This window comes from Grampus griseus, assembly GCF_964374135.1.
Source record: "Grampus griseus genome assembly, chromosome: 1".
NCBI lineage: Eukaryota > Metazoa > Chordata > Mammalia > Artiodactyla > Delphinidae > Grampus > Grampus griseus.
The window spans coordinates 55,592,192-55,607,111 of record NC_139017.1 but is presented as its reverse complement, the minus strand read 5'-3'; the positions used below and the strand labels follow the sequence as shown (position 1 = coordinate 55,607,111).

Genomic DNA, 14,920 nt, shown 5'->3' with positions numbered 1-14,920 from the left:
CATCACCCCCATAATTCCAGTTTGGCTTTGAATGCAGCCACTTTATCTGCCGACTTGAACACAGTTGTCGTTCTCCCCTGAAGTGACAGATTGAGTTCGTTGAGCAGGTTGAATGTGTCACACAAGTAAGCAAGTTTTGCGACCCATTCTGTGTCACTGAAATATGCTGCCAGTGGTGACTGTTTTTCTAAAAGAAATCTCTGGAGCGGCTCTTGTAACTCAGAAACTCTGGCCAGTGATCTACCTTTAGAAGCCATCTCACTTCTGTGTATAAGAGAAGACGTGTGTGCCCTGCGTCCATCTCCTCACAGAGCTGCGCGAACAGACATGAGTTAAGGACGTGTACTTTAATGTAGTTGATAATTTTAATCATATCCTGCAAAACGTTGTTAAGTTCAGGTGACATTTTTCGGCTAGCCAGCATTTCTCTGTGGATGACACAGTGCGTAGACTCACATTCAGAAGCGACCTCTTTGACCCGAGTAGTGAAACCAGAAAGATGTCTAGTCATGGCAGCTGTTCCATCCGTGCATATACTGACACAAAATGACCAATTCAGTTTTCCTGTTATGTAATCATTCAGAGACTTGAATAGTTCTGCAGCTGTGGTGTTGGTTGGCAGCAAAAGTACACATAACATATCCTCATGCACATGAAATATATATCGCACAAAGACAAGCATTGTTGCCTTGATGTCAACATCAGTAGACTCGTCAACCTGGATTGCGTACCACGGTGACTCATTAATCCTCTCTAACAGTTGTGCCTCACTAACCTCTGCTGTTTCACCAATTCATCTAGTTATGGTGCTAGCCGAAAGAGGAACACGTGTCACCTTTTGAACTGCAGCCTCTCCTAAAAGTTCATGACAAATGTCCTTAGCAGCAGGCAGGATCAACTCTTCACCAATAGTAAAGGGCTTCTTAGGTTTAGCAATGCAGTTAGCCACTAAGAATGATGCTCTCAGTGCAGACACATTTGATGAAATGGTGGCCTTCAATAATTGCTTCTGTTCTTCGTGTTCACACTTTTCTCTTTTAAAAACTCCAAAGGCTTGTCTTTTAATGCAGCATGCTTGGTCTCCATGTGGCAAAGCAGTTTTGAAGGTTTCATAGTTTCATTGGATAGCAGGTCACCACATATTATACAAAGTGGGCTTGGAGAATGTGAATCACCTGTTGCAATGAACCTGTAAGTAAGACTCTTGGTATTTTCTTTCTTTTTTTTTAATTTTTAAATTTTTATTGGAGTATAATCGCTTTACAATGTGATGTTAGTTTCTGCTGTAACAATGAAGTGAATCAGCTATATGTATACCTATATCCCCTCCCTCTTGGTCCCCCTCCCACTGCCCCCATTCCACCCATCTAGGTCATCACAGAGCACCGAGCTGAGCTCCCTGTACTATACAGCAGGTTCCCACTAGCAATCTATTTTACCCATGGTAGTGTGTTTATGTCAAACCTAATCTCCCAATTCATCCCACCCTCCCCTTCCCCACCCCCGTGTCCATATGTCTGTTCTCTACATCTACATCTATATTCCTGCACTGCAAATAGGTTCATCTGTACCATTTTTCTAGAATCCACATATATGCGTTACTATACAATATTTGTTTTTCTCTTTCTGGCTTACTTCACTCTGTATGACAGACTCTAGGTCCATCCACATCTCTACAAATGACCCAATTTCATTCCTTTTTATGGCTGTGTAATATTCCATTGTATATATGTACTGCATCTTCTTTATTCATTCATTTGTTGTTGGACATTTAGGTTGTTTCCATGTCCTGGCTATTATAAATAGTGCTGCAATGAACATTGGGGTACATGTGTCCTTTTTTTAAAAAATTTTATTTAAATTTATTTATTTTTGGCTGTGTTGAGTCTTTGTTGCTGCATGCAGTCTCTTCTCTAGTTGCGATGAGTGGGGGCTTTTCGTTGCGGTGCGCGGGTTTCTCATTGTGGTGGCTTCTCTTGTTGCAGAGCATGGGCTCTAGGTGTGCAGGCTTCAGTAGTTGTGGCACGCGGGATTCAGTAGTTGTGGCACATGGGATTCAGTAGTTGGGGCACATGGGCTCCAGAGCACAGGCTCAGGAGTTATGGCGTACAGGCTTAGTTGCTCTGCGGCATGTCGGATCTTCCCAGACCAGGACTTGAACCCTTGTCCCCTGCATTGGCAGGTGGATTCTTAACCACTGTGCCACCAAGGAAGCCCCCATGTGTCATTTTGAATTATGGTGTTCTCAGGGTATATGCCCAGTAGTGGGATTGCTGGGTCATATGGTAGTTCTATATATAGTTTTTTAAGGAACCTGCATACTGCTCTCCACAGTGGCTGTATCAATTTACTTTCCCACCAACAGTGCAAAAGGGTTCCCTTTTCTCCACACCGTCTCCAGCATTTATTGTGTGTAGATTTTTTGATGATGGCCATTTTGACTGGTGTGAGGTGATACTTCATTGTAGTTTTAATTTGCCTTTCTCTAATAATTAGTGATGTTGAGATCTTTTCATGTACCTCTTGGCCATCTGTATGTCTTCTTTGGAGAAATGTCTATTTAGGTCTTCCACCCTGTTTTTAGTTGAATTGTTTGTTTTTTTGATATTGAGCTCCATGAGCTCTTTGTATATTTTGGAGATGAATCCTTTGTGACGTTGCTTCGTTTGCAAATATTTTCTCCCATTCTGAGGGTTGTCTTTTCATCTTGTTTATGGCTTCCTTTGCTGTGCAAAAGCTTTTAAGTTTAATTAGGTCCCACTTGTTTATTTTGGTTTTTATTTTCACTACTCTAGGAGGTGGATCAAAAAAGATCTTGCTGTGGTTTATCTCAAAAAATGTTTTTCCTATGTTTTCCTCTAAGAGTTTTATAGTGTCCAGTCTTACATTTAGGTCTTTAATCGATTTTGAGTTTATTTTTGGGTATGGTGGTGGGGAGTGTTCTAATTTCATTCTTTTACATGTAGCTGTCCAGTTTTCCCAGCATCACTTATTGAAGAGGCTGTGTTTTCTCCATTGTATGTCCTTGCCTCCTTTGTCATAAATTAGGCGACCATAGATGTGTGGGTTTATCTCTGGACTTTCTGTCCTGTACCACTGATACATATTTCTGTTTTTGTGCCAGTACCATACTGTCTTGATTGCTGTAGCTTTGTAGTATAGTCTGAAGTCGAGGAGCCTGATTCCTCCAGCTGCGTTTTGCCTTCTCAAGATTACTTTGGCTCTTCGGGGTCTTTTGTGTTTCCATATAAACTGTACAATTTTTTGTTCTAATTCTGTGAAGAATGCCATTGATAGTTTGATAGGGATTGCATTGAATCTGTAGATTTCTTTCAGTAATATAGTCGTCTTCACAATATTGATTTTTCCAATCCGAGAACATGGTGTATTTCTCTATCTGTTTATGTCATTGTTGTTTTCTTTCATCAGTGTTTTGTAGTTTTCTGAGTACAAGTCTTTTGCCTGCTTAGGTAGGTTTATTCCTAGGTATTTTATTCTTTTTGTTGCAATAGTAAATGGGAGTGTTTCCTTAATTTCTCTTTCAGATTTTTTGTTGTTAGTGTATAGGAATGCCAGAGATTTCTGTGCATTAATTTTGTATCCTGCAACCTTACCAAATTCACTGATTAGTTCTAATAGTTTTCTGGTGACATCTTTAGGATTATCTATGTGTAGTATCTTGTCATCTGCAAGCAGTGACAGTTTTACTATTTCTTTTCCAATTTGTATTCCTTTTATTTCTTTTTCTTCTCTGATTGCCATGGCTAGGACTTCCAAAATTATGTTGAAGAGTGGCAAGAGTGGACATCCTTGTCTTCTTCCTGATCTTAGAGGAAATGCTTTCAGTTTTTCACCATTGAGAATGTTTGCTCTGGGTTTGTTGTATATGGCCTTTATTATGTTGAGGTAGGTTACCTCTATGCCCATTTTCTAGAGAGTTTTATCATAAATTGGTGTTGAATTTTGGCAAAATCTTTTTCTGCCTCTGTTGAGATGATCATATGGTTTTTATTCCTTAATTTGTTAGTATGATGTATCGCATTGATTGATTTGCATATATTGAAGAATCCTTGCATCTCTGGGATAAATCCCACTTGATCATGGTGTGTGATCCTTTTAATGTGTTGTTGGATTCTGTTTGCTAGTATTTTGTTCTGGATTTTTGCATCTATGTTCATCAGTGATATTGGTCTCCAATTTTCTTTTTTTGTGATATCTTTGTTTGGTTTTGGTATCAGGGTGATGGTGGCCTTGTAGAACGAATTTGAGAGTGTTCCTCCCTCTGCAGTCTTTTGGAAGAGTTTGAGAAGGATAGGTGTTAGCTCTTCTCTACATGTTCGATAGAATTCGCCTGTGAAGCCATCTGGTCCTGGACTTTTGTTTGTTGGAATATTTTTAATTACAGTTTCAATTTCTTTACTTGTGATAAGTCTGTTTATATTTTCTAATTCTTCCTGGTTCAGTCTTGGAAAATTGTACCTTTCCAAGAATTTTTCCATTTCTTCATGGTTGTCCATTTTATTGGCATATAGTTGTTTGTAGTAGTCTCATAATCCTTTGTATTCTGCAGTGTCAGTTGTGATTTCTCCTTTTTCATTTCTAATCTTATTGATTTGCATCCACTCCCTTTTTTTCCTGATGAGTCTGGCTAAAGGTTTATCAGTTTTGTTTATCTTCTCAAAGATCCAACTTTCAGTTTTATTGATCTTTGCTATTGTTTTCTTCATTTCTATTTCATTTATTTCTGCTCTGATCTTTATGGTTTCTTTCCATCTACTAACTTTGGGTTTTGTTTGTTCTTCTTTCTCTAGTTCCTTTAGGTGTAAGGTTAGATTTTTTATTTGAGATTTTTCTTGTTTCTTGAGGTGAGATTGAATTCCCTCTTAGAACTGCTTTTGCTGCATCCCATAGGTTTTGGGTGGTCCTGTTTTCATTGTCATTTGTTTCTGTGTATTTTTTAATTTCTTCTGTGATCTCTTGGTTATGTAGTATTGCATGTTTAGCCTCCATATATTTGTGTTTTTTACAGGTTTTTCTTCCTGTAATTGATTTGTAATCTCATAGCATTGTGGTAAGAAAAGATGCTTCATATTGACATATATACAATACCGAGTGTAAAATAATTAGCTAGTGGGAAGCAGCGTAGTATAGGGAGATCAGCTCAATGCTTTCCGATGACCTAGAGAGGTAGGGCAGGGAGGGTGGGAGGGAGGCTCAAGAGGGAGAGGATATGGGGATATGTGTATGCATATGGCTGATTCACTTTGTTGTACAACAGAAACTAACACAGTGTTGTGAAGCAATTATACTCCAATAAAGATCTGTTTTTAAAAAAAGAAAGAAACAATGCTTTAGAAGAAACAAGTGCTTGTGCACTTGAGAAGAAAGTGTATTCTGCCACTTTCAGGTGGAATGTCATATAAATATCAGTTAAATCTTTCTGGTCTGTTGTGTCATTTAAAGCTTGTGTTTCCTTATTTATTTTCTGTTTGGATGGTCTGTCCATTGGTGTAAGTGTGGTGTTACACCACACTATTATTGTGTTACCGTCGATTTCCCCTTTTATGGCTGTTAGCATTTGCCTTATGTATTGAGGTGCTCCTGTGTTGGGTGCGTAAATATTTATAATTGTTATATCTTCGTCTTGGATTGATCCCTTGATCATTATGTAATGTCCTTCCTTATCTCTTGTAACAGTCTTTATTTTAAAGTCTATTTTATCTGATATGAGTATTGCTACTCCAGCTTTCTTTTGATTTCCATTTGCATGGAATATCTTTTTCCATGCCTTCACTTTGAGTCTGTATGTGTCCCTAGGTCTGAAGTGGGTTTCTTATAGACAACATATATATGGGTCATGTTTTTGTATCCATTTAGCGAGCCTGTGTCTTTTGGTTGGAGCATTTAATCCATTTACATTCAAGTTTATTATCGATATGTATGTTCCTATCACCATTTTCTTAATTGTTATGGGGTTTTTTTGTGGGTCATTTTCTTCTCTTGTGTTTCCCACCTAGAGAAGTTTCTTTAGCATTTGTTGTAAAGCTGGTTTGGTGGTGCTGAATTCTCTTAGCTTTTGATTTGTCTTGTCTGTAAAGCTTTTGATTTCTCCATCGAATCTGAATCAGATCCTTGCTGGGTAGAGTAATCTTGGTTGTAGGTTTTTCTCTTTCTTCACTTTTAGTATATCCTGCCACTCCCTTCTGGCCTGCAGAGTGTCTGCTGAAAAATCAGCTGATAACCTTATGGGGATTCTTTTGTATATTATTTTTGGTTTTTCTCTTGCTGCTCTTAATATTTTTTCTTTGAGTTTAATTTTTGTTAGTTTGATTAATATGTGTCTTGGTGTGTTTTTCTTAGGGTTTATCCTGTATGGGACTCTCTGCACTTCGTGGACTTGGGTGACTATTTCCTTTCCCATGTTTGGGAAGTTTTCACCTATAATCTCTTCAAATATTTTCTCAGACTCTTTCTTTTTCTATTCTTCTTCTGGGACCCCTATAATTTGAATGTTGGTGCATTTAGTGTTGTCCCAGAGGTCTCTGTGATTGTCTTCAGTTCTTTTCATTACTTTTTCTTTATTCTGCTCCTCAGCAGTTATTTCCACCATTCTGTCTTCCAGCTCACTTATTCATTCTTCTGCCTCATTTTTTCTGCTCTTGATTCCCTCTAGTGTATTTTTCATTTCAATTATTATGTTGTTCATCTCTGTTTGTTCTTTAGTTCTTCTAGATCTTTGTTAAACAGTTCTCTTATTTTCTCGATCTGTGCCTCCATTCTATTTCCAAGGTTTTAGATCATCTTTACTATCATTACTCTGAATTCTTTTTCAGGTAGATTGCCTATTTCCTCTTCATTTATTTGGTCTTGTTGGTTTTTACCTTGGTCCTTCATCTGTGACATATATTTTTGTCATCTCATTGTTTTTTTTCTGATGGGTGGGATTTTGTTCCTGTCTTACTGGTTGTTTGGCCTGAGGCTTCCAACACTGGAGTTTGTAGGCTGTTAGGTAGAGCTGGGTCTTATTGCCAAGATGAGAACCTCCAGGAGACCTCACTCTGATGAATATTCCCTGGGGTCTGAGGTTCTGTGTTAGTCCCATTGTTTGGACTCAGAGTTCCCACTGCAGGAGCTCAGGCCTGACCCCTGGCTCGTGAATCAAGATCCTGCAAGCCTTGCAGAGCAGGAAAAGAAAAAAAAAAGGAGCAGAACAATATCAAAGAGTAAAACAGAAAATAAGATTAGAAAACTAACAGATATGTTAGGAAAAATAGAAATATAGATAAAATACAGATATGTTAGAAAAAAATATATATATGTTAGAAAAAATAAAAATATAAAAATAAAAAATATAAATTTCTCCATGTATTTTTATAAATAAAAATATATATAGAAAACTAACAGATATGTTAGAAAAAGTAAAAATATAAAAAAATAAAAATATCTTTTTAAATAAAAAAATAAAAATACTGAATACAACTGGAAGGTGAAACAGAATCACAATAGCGAAAAAGAGGAGAAAAAGGGACAAGGTCTTGGCTGTTGTGGGTGGGGCTTAGGCAGGAGCAGGGTTTAGGCAGTTGGCGGGGCCTATGCTTAGGTCCCACAGGGCCTGAAAAGGCCCTGAGGGGTGGGAGGTGAGAGTTAGGCTCAATGTGGCAGGAGGGGCCCAGGAGTGGGCAGGGGACCAGGTCCAGGACCACAGCAGGCTCCCTGGGCACCAGTGGGTGGGGGAAACGCTAGGCATGTTCCCCCCAACTCTGATCCCAGAGGGTCCCTTCCCATTGGCCTCTCTTCTTCTGGCCCCCACCCCATGCCCCTAGGACCCCCGCAGCTGGAGGGAGCCTTGGAGGTGGACGATCAGGCCCAGGAGCAGGCTTCCCGGGGGCCCGATTGCGTGGGGAAAACGCCCATGGTACTTCCCCTGATCCTCCAATCCCGGAGGGCCCCTCCCTGTCCGCTTCTCCTTTTGGTCCCACCCCCCCCCACCCCCCCCCGCCCAGGACCAACGTCTTTCAGAGGGGGCCTTAGAGGGTGAAGGACTCAGCCTGGAAGCCCAGCAGGCTTCTTGCGGGCCGATTGGGTAGGGAAAACACTAGGTGTGGTTCCCTCTATCCTCTGCATCCCTGAGGGTCCCTGCAGGCATGGGAACCCTTCCTCTCTCCCAGCCACCCCTCAGCAGTGCTGGTCCTGTCCGGCCTCCACTTCTCCTTCCCCCTCACTACCCCCACATCCTATCCAGTCACTCAGGGGTTCCTCCCGCCTCCTTGGGCGTCGAGTTCCCCCACCAGTGTCCAGCAGGCATCCTAGTTGTGGGGCGACATGAACTCTGTGTCCTCCCATGCTGCCATCTTGACTCTGCCCCCCCACCCCCACCCCCACCCCCAGTATTTTCTTTTAAATGCAGCTTTCTTTTTGTTGACAGTCTTAGAGTCTTCTGCTGTATCATCATCAGGTCTTTACCCGTTTTCAAAGAAGCCCTCCAGTGATGCTTGTTTTTTACTCATTTTGGCTAGGGTTAGCTTGTGGGCTTACCAAAACTGTGATTGAGACAAGTGTGGAGTGCGGGAAAGAGGTGCGGATGGAGGTGGAGAATAAAATAATGGGTAAAAGAAATAAAATAAAATAACGGGTGGGCCATGCACGGCCTAAAATAACTGTCGGATTCTGACTTAAAGCCTGCCACCAGATGCAGCTTAATTGTCACTTTCCACTCACTGATAGGGTTTTGATTTGAGTCTGCAAGCAGTTGATTTTTTATGGTCTCTGTGCAGTCAAACCTCTCTGCTAATGATAATCTGTATTTGCAGCCGCTCCCCAGCACTAGCATCACCGCCTCAGCTCCACCTCAGATCATCAGGCATTGGATTCTCATAAGAAGCACGCAACCTAGATCCGTTGCATGTGTTGTTCACAGTAGGGTTCACACTTGTATGAGAGTCTAATGCCACTACTGATCTGACAGGAGGTGGAGCTCAGGCAGTAATGCAAGTGATGGGGAATGGCTGTAAATGTAGATGAAGCTTTGATCGCTCGCCCGCCGCTCACCTCCTGCTGTGTGGCCTGGTTCCTAACAGGCCACGGATTGGTGCTGTTCCATGGCCCAGGGGTTGGGGACCCCTGCCTTAAGGTTGTAAGAAAAAGACACATGAAGATTACCTTTGACAGAGGGTGTTGTTTTTGTTTTGCTTTACTTTGCAAAGGAATGTGGAGCTGCAAGGGGTATCATTTCTTGAGCATCTACAGTCACTCTGCTGGAGTTGAAACCTACAGGGGAGTCCTAGGATTTTATACAAAACTTCTCGGGTGTGTTTTTCTCATATGGGGGCTGTGGGCCAAGCTCTCAGTGTGTGCAAAAGTATCTAGTAGAGAGCCTGGCATATGGTAACGTCCTAACAAATGGACGTTAATATAAAAGAAATAAAGCAAAACCACTTTGTATTCATAACCACACTGTAAGACGCCATATGGATTTATGAGGATCATACATACTTTTCACATCAAAACTGAAAGAACATGGTCTAATGAACGAAATTGTAAGTTTGGAGACAATAGGTCAGAATATTTTGGCAGTGTCTCAGAAAATCCAGGACCCATTTTTTCCATCTATGTATTAAGCAGATTTTTATTTCCGTGCTTTTAAAGATTAGGGGCCTAGGAGTCGCTGTCTTATGTTTTAGATCACTATGGAATATTACGAAGTTTTCTTGATTCAGTCATGTGAAAGGGAGTGCCTGTTCCTGTGTGGTTACTGCAACCTATTACTGAATGCTAATTATATCAGGAATTGTGTTAAGGGCTTTATATGCATTATTTCATTTAATCCATATAATTGCTCCATGAGGCAAATACTATTATCATCTTCATTTTATAGATAATGAAACTGAGCCTTAGAAAGGTTAACTCCCCTGAGGTCCTATGGCTGGTAAGTGGTGAGCTAGATCTCAAGCCCAGGTGTATCAGACACTAAAACCTATGTTCTCCACCATGCTGTCCTTTATTTCACTGCTCAGCTCATTCAGTTAAAAAATGATTGAGTACCTTCCAGATGTCAGGTGTTGTGCTCAAGGTTAGGATTACAAGGATGAAACAGATGCAGTTTAAGCCTTGACTCCCAGTCAATCCCTTGATTTCTCATGCTTGTTAAAGAGGAAGAATATGAGATTTGATCTCAGAAAGACCCACCAGCGAAAGTCCAGGGGCACTTTTATTCAGTCATTTGTTCATCCACCCACCAAAAATTATATAATATGGAGGATGAGACAAATAAGAAAAAATAATAATATTACAATGTAATGAGTTCATAATGTAGATATGTAGGAGATGCCATGGGAATAAGATGGAGTGATTTTCTCTTAGCTGGTGAAGGAAGCCTTTTTTCAATTCTCTCATCTGTAAAATAAAGATGAAAATAACTTTAGTCCTACTGGTCTCACAAGTTCTATATGAGACAGGAATGAAAGGATATTGTGTAAATACTTTGGAAATTATAAACTATTATGCAAATATTTGTTATTATTGTGGTTATTGAACTGTTTGCTTACTGATAATTTTATTTGCTTCAGGACTCATAGAGCATGAGGGTCGTGATGTTGTCATTGCTTTGAAGACTAAGCAGGCAATCCGGAACGTGATTGCTAAAGCTCTGAAAAGCCTCACCTTCCTTTGGTCAAGAGGCATTATTGATAAACATGAGGGCATTGAGATGAATAAGGTAAGAACGGTAATAAGGTAAAAGGTAATAAGTAATAGGTAAAAGGTAAAAAGGTAAAAGGTAATAGGTAAAAGGTAAGAAGGTAAGAAAGCAATTTTCCATATTGCTGGATTCCATAAGCCGAGCACTCAAGCCTGCAGTGCTACTCTAGCAGAGTGTAATTAGTGAGGGAGATTGGGAAAAGGGTGAGTCATGACAGTTGTAAACTTTATAATTGCCTAAGTCTTTGTTAATGCCAATGGAAACTAGTGCCAGCACTATCTGGTTCACTCCATGTCAAAACCACTTGGTTGCAAGTAACAGAACCAATCTGAGCTAGGTTTAGCAAAGAAATGGAGTTGGAGGATTTATTATAAGGACACAGAGCACTTTACAGATCCCATGGTAGCCAGACCACATGGCCAGGCCTCGGGAAGGGACTTGAACAATGACCTAGAAAGCTTTCAGATTCTCCATTTCTTATCAGGGTTGCCCCTCTGTGGAATCTTCTTTTGGCTCCCTCTACAAAGTCATTAGATTTTTCTGCCTGTCTGTCCATTGGTGGAATATGCAGTGCCCAGGCCCACCAGCTGTGGCAAGGGAGGTGGTAATTTCCTAATGTTAAATAACATAGACAGGAGGGGACCATCGTGTGTGTGTGTGTGTGTGTTGGTGAAGATCAGGGAGGGAACAGTTCCGAGAGGAACAAGGAAGACACCCTAAGTGGTTAGCTGATAAATGGACTTTTGAAAAATTATAAATTTGCAAAAAAAAATTCGGAACATAAGACAGAGGAAAAAATATCTAATGTTTAATCCTACCACTCTATCACTTCTACCATCTAGACTGCAAATTGTGAAAATAGGAAAGTTTTTTTCTATTCTGTACAAGGGTCTATTGGCCTCCTAGCATAGAGAAGAAAAATGGAAGTTCTGGTCCCACATTCTGCCTGTGTATTCCCAAGAATAAGCTGCTCCTGGGTGTCAATGCTTTTCCTTGTCACTGGTCCCTTTCAGCCACAGGCCACATGGACTGTGCTTCTGGATATTTCCTGCACATAGTCCCTGTCCATGGCCCCAGAAGGGAAGTGGGCGTGGGACCGGCCAGCTTTCCCTGTCATAGCTCTACCTCATTAGTCTCTATAAGGTCATGGCACAGGACTAAATGGGTAATATGATTTCTCCTTAGTGTCTGTCAAAAGGGTGAAAAAGACCGCTTTACAGTATTCTTCAAGTTACACCTCTGTGCACATTGTGTTTTGTATTTTTGTATATTGTTCCCGTCTTACTTTGGATATTGTATAAGATTCAATTGAATGCTTGATACCCATTAGTTAAAATAAATAAATAATAGCCCTTATGAAGAGAGAGTCTTATTTTTTCCTATAGGTTTATTTAGAAAGGTAATGGGTAAATCAATCATTCAACAGTTATTTATTGAATGCCTACCAACTGCCTAATTGTCAGCTAAAGAGATATAATTATCAATCCCAGGTCATAAAGAGCTAGGTAAATCTAGCCAGTTTAGCTGAGTAAATATTTGTTGAACACCTACTACATGCCATGGGGTCTTGAAAAGTCCATGGACTCTTCCTCTCTTTTTCATTTAGTCACTTATTCAGCCAATCAACAAAAGTTACATGTAACAGATAAGTAAAAATAATAATACTACAATGTAATGAGTTCCATAAGGGAGATTTGTAAGAGATACCATGGGAATAAGGCAGATAAGTGATTATCTCTTACTGGTGGGGGGAGTCAGGGAAGGCTTCTAAGAGGCTACAAAACTAGAAATATATCCTCCAAAATTAGAAGAACTTAGAGAAGCAAATTATTCACATGAAAAAAAAAATTTAGAGAAAGTGGCATTAAATCATATGGTAATCAACTGTGAATTTTAGATAATTTGAGTTTAAGATAGGGTAAACTACAACTGTTAATTGGATTATAAAAATGATAAATTCAATATGAGTTAATATACCAGTGGGAATAGTAATAAAGATAGTAATAAGGGGGAGAATAGGGACAAAAAAAAAGTTAGAGGACAATTTAAATAGGGTGAGAGAAGCTCTGAGTCAAAATCATGGTTAGATTTGCATAACAGTATTTTATTTAGATTTCCTTCATTTTTACCTAATGTCCCTTTTCTGTTACAGAATCTGATCACTATTATTTTGATTGTTTCTTTTAGGTGCTTCTTTCAAAAATAAAATCACTGAATAACTTTCCAATGGCAATTCCTCCCCCTACTCCTGACAAATATCTTCATAATATCATCTGGCTAGAAAATAAAGATGTTCTCATTGAGTTCTTCAAGGTAAAGATTCTGTCTTCTATTCTAACTCAGGTTCAATGATAATTGGTTTTCATTTTTTCCACTCCCTAATGCAAGATTAACAAGAAAACTTATCCAAAGCAAGAATCCTTTAATGTCCAGTGAAGGGTAAGTCAAAACGGAGGCCTAGCAAAACCCAGAAGAGTAGATTTCATTTTGAGCCTGAAGGGCAAAAATATTTTTTATAATTGCGTATCTGCTTAGGATGAGTTATCTATGTTACCTGATTATTACCAATTCCATCTTAGCCTCTGTGTTCTAGGTTTGGGGTTATGGCAGTGAACAAAATAAGTAAGTTCCGGCTTTCATGGACTTTGTATTATATGGACAGAGATTGACAATAAACACATCCACGAATAAATGTATAGTCTGTCAGATGGTGACAAATGCTATATGGAGAAAAGGTGAAAAAAGGGAATATAGTTAGGCAGCTATTTTATAGGGGTGGTTAGGGAAGACTGCGCTAATAAGTTTCCTTTGGAAAGAGATCTGAAATAAGTGTGGGGGCATGCCATATAGATACCCAGGAGAAGGCAAGTGCAATGCCCTGAGGTGTGTTGTGTTCAAGGAACATCACAAAGGCCCCTGTGGCCGAACCAATGATGGAGGGAGGAGATGAAGCCTAAGCAGTTGTGGAGAGCCTGAGTTTGTAGAACTTTGTAGGTCATTATAAGGACTTTGGCTTTTACTCTGAATTAAATGGAAACAGATTGAAAGGTTTTGAAGAGACATGATCTAACTTATACTTAGAAACGATCATTTGTTGATGTGTTGAGAACAGGCTGTAAGGGGTCAAGAGCAAGCCAGGGAATCCAGTTAGGAGGTGATTACAATAATGTAGGCAAGAGATGACAGTGGCTTGGATGAGTGAAAGTGGTGAGAAATGGTCAGACTCTTGATAGGTTTTTTTTTTTTTTTTTTTTTTGGTATGCGGGCCTCTCACTGTTGTGGCCTCTCCCGTTGCAGAGCACAGGCTCCAGACACACAGGCCCAGCAGCCATGGCTCACGGGCCCAGCCACTCCGCGGCACGTGGGATCTTCCCAGACTGGGGCACGAACCCGTGTCCCCTGCATCGGCAGGCGAACTCTCAACCACTGCGCCACCAGGGAAGCCCCCTTGATAGGTTTTGAAGAGAAAGCATATAGATGTTGATGGAGTGAGTGTTAGAGAGAAGGAATGACTTCTAGGATTTTAGTCTGAAATTAGAAAATAGTCTGAAAATAGAGTAACCATTTACTTGGATGGGGAAGAGAAGATTTATATGGGGAGGGACAAGAATTTGCTTCTGAAGAGGTTAAATTTGAGGAAGCTATTAGACATCCAAGTGGAACTGCTAAGTAGGCAGTTAGATACATGACCGGAAGGCAGGTGGGAGGCCAAACTGGGGAAAGACATTTCAGAGTTGTCAGCATAAAGCTGATATTTAAGGTCTTGAAACTTGATAATTTAAGGAATTATTACAGACATTCAAGGATCGAGTCTTGAGCTATCCAACATTTAGAGGTGGGGAGATGAGGAAGAATTAGCAAAAAGAATTGAGGATAGAAAAAGTGATCAGATTGATGTTTACCAGAGGTGGGGAGACGAAGCTGGGTGAATTGAAGAAGTGGGTCAAAGGGTACAAACTTCCAAGTTATAAGATAAATACTGGGTATACAACATGATGACTATAGTTACATAGTTATATATTTATAGTATGTTTGAAAACTGCTAAGAGAGTAGATTCTTAAAGTGCTTATCACAAGGAAAAAAATTTTTTGTAACTATATGAGGTGATGTATGTTAACTAAACTTATTGTGGTAATCATTTTGCAATATGTGTATGTCAAGTCATTATGCTGTACACCTTAAACTTATATAGTGCTGTATGTCAATTATATCTCAATAAAACT

General features: G+C 39.9%; 1 protein-coding gene across 1 annotated transcript in view; it reads left to right on the top strand.

Annotated features, from left to right (window-relative positions):
• The window catches only part of SLC9C2 (solute carrier family 9 member C2 (putative)), a gene marked incomplete at both ends in the record, with an annotated part of 96,686 nt that overhangs the window by 54,293 nt on the left and 27,473 nt on the right, over positions 1-14,920 (top strand). The window contains 2 exon segments of the mRNA XM_082655214.1: positions 10,566-10,714; positions 12,884-13,009. Of these exon segments, the coding sequence (XP_082511340.1) occupies positions 10,566-10,714; positions 12,884-13,009 (275 nt within the window).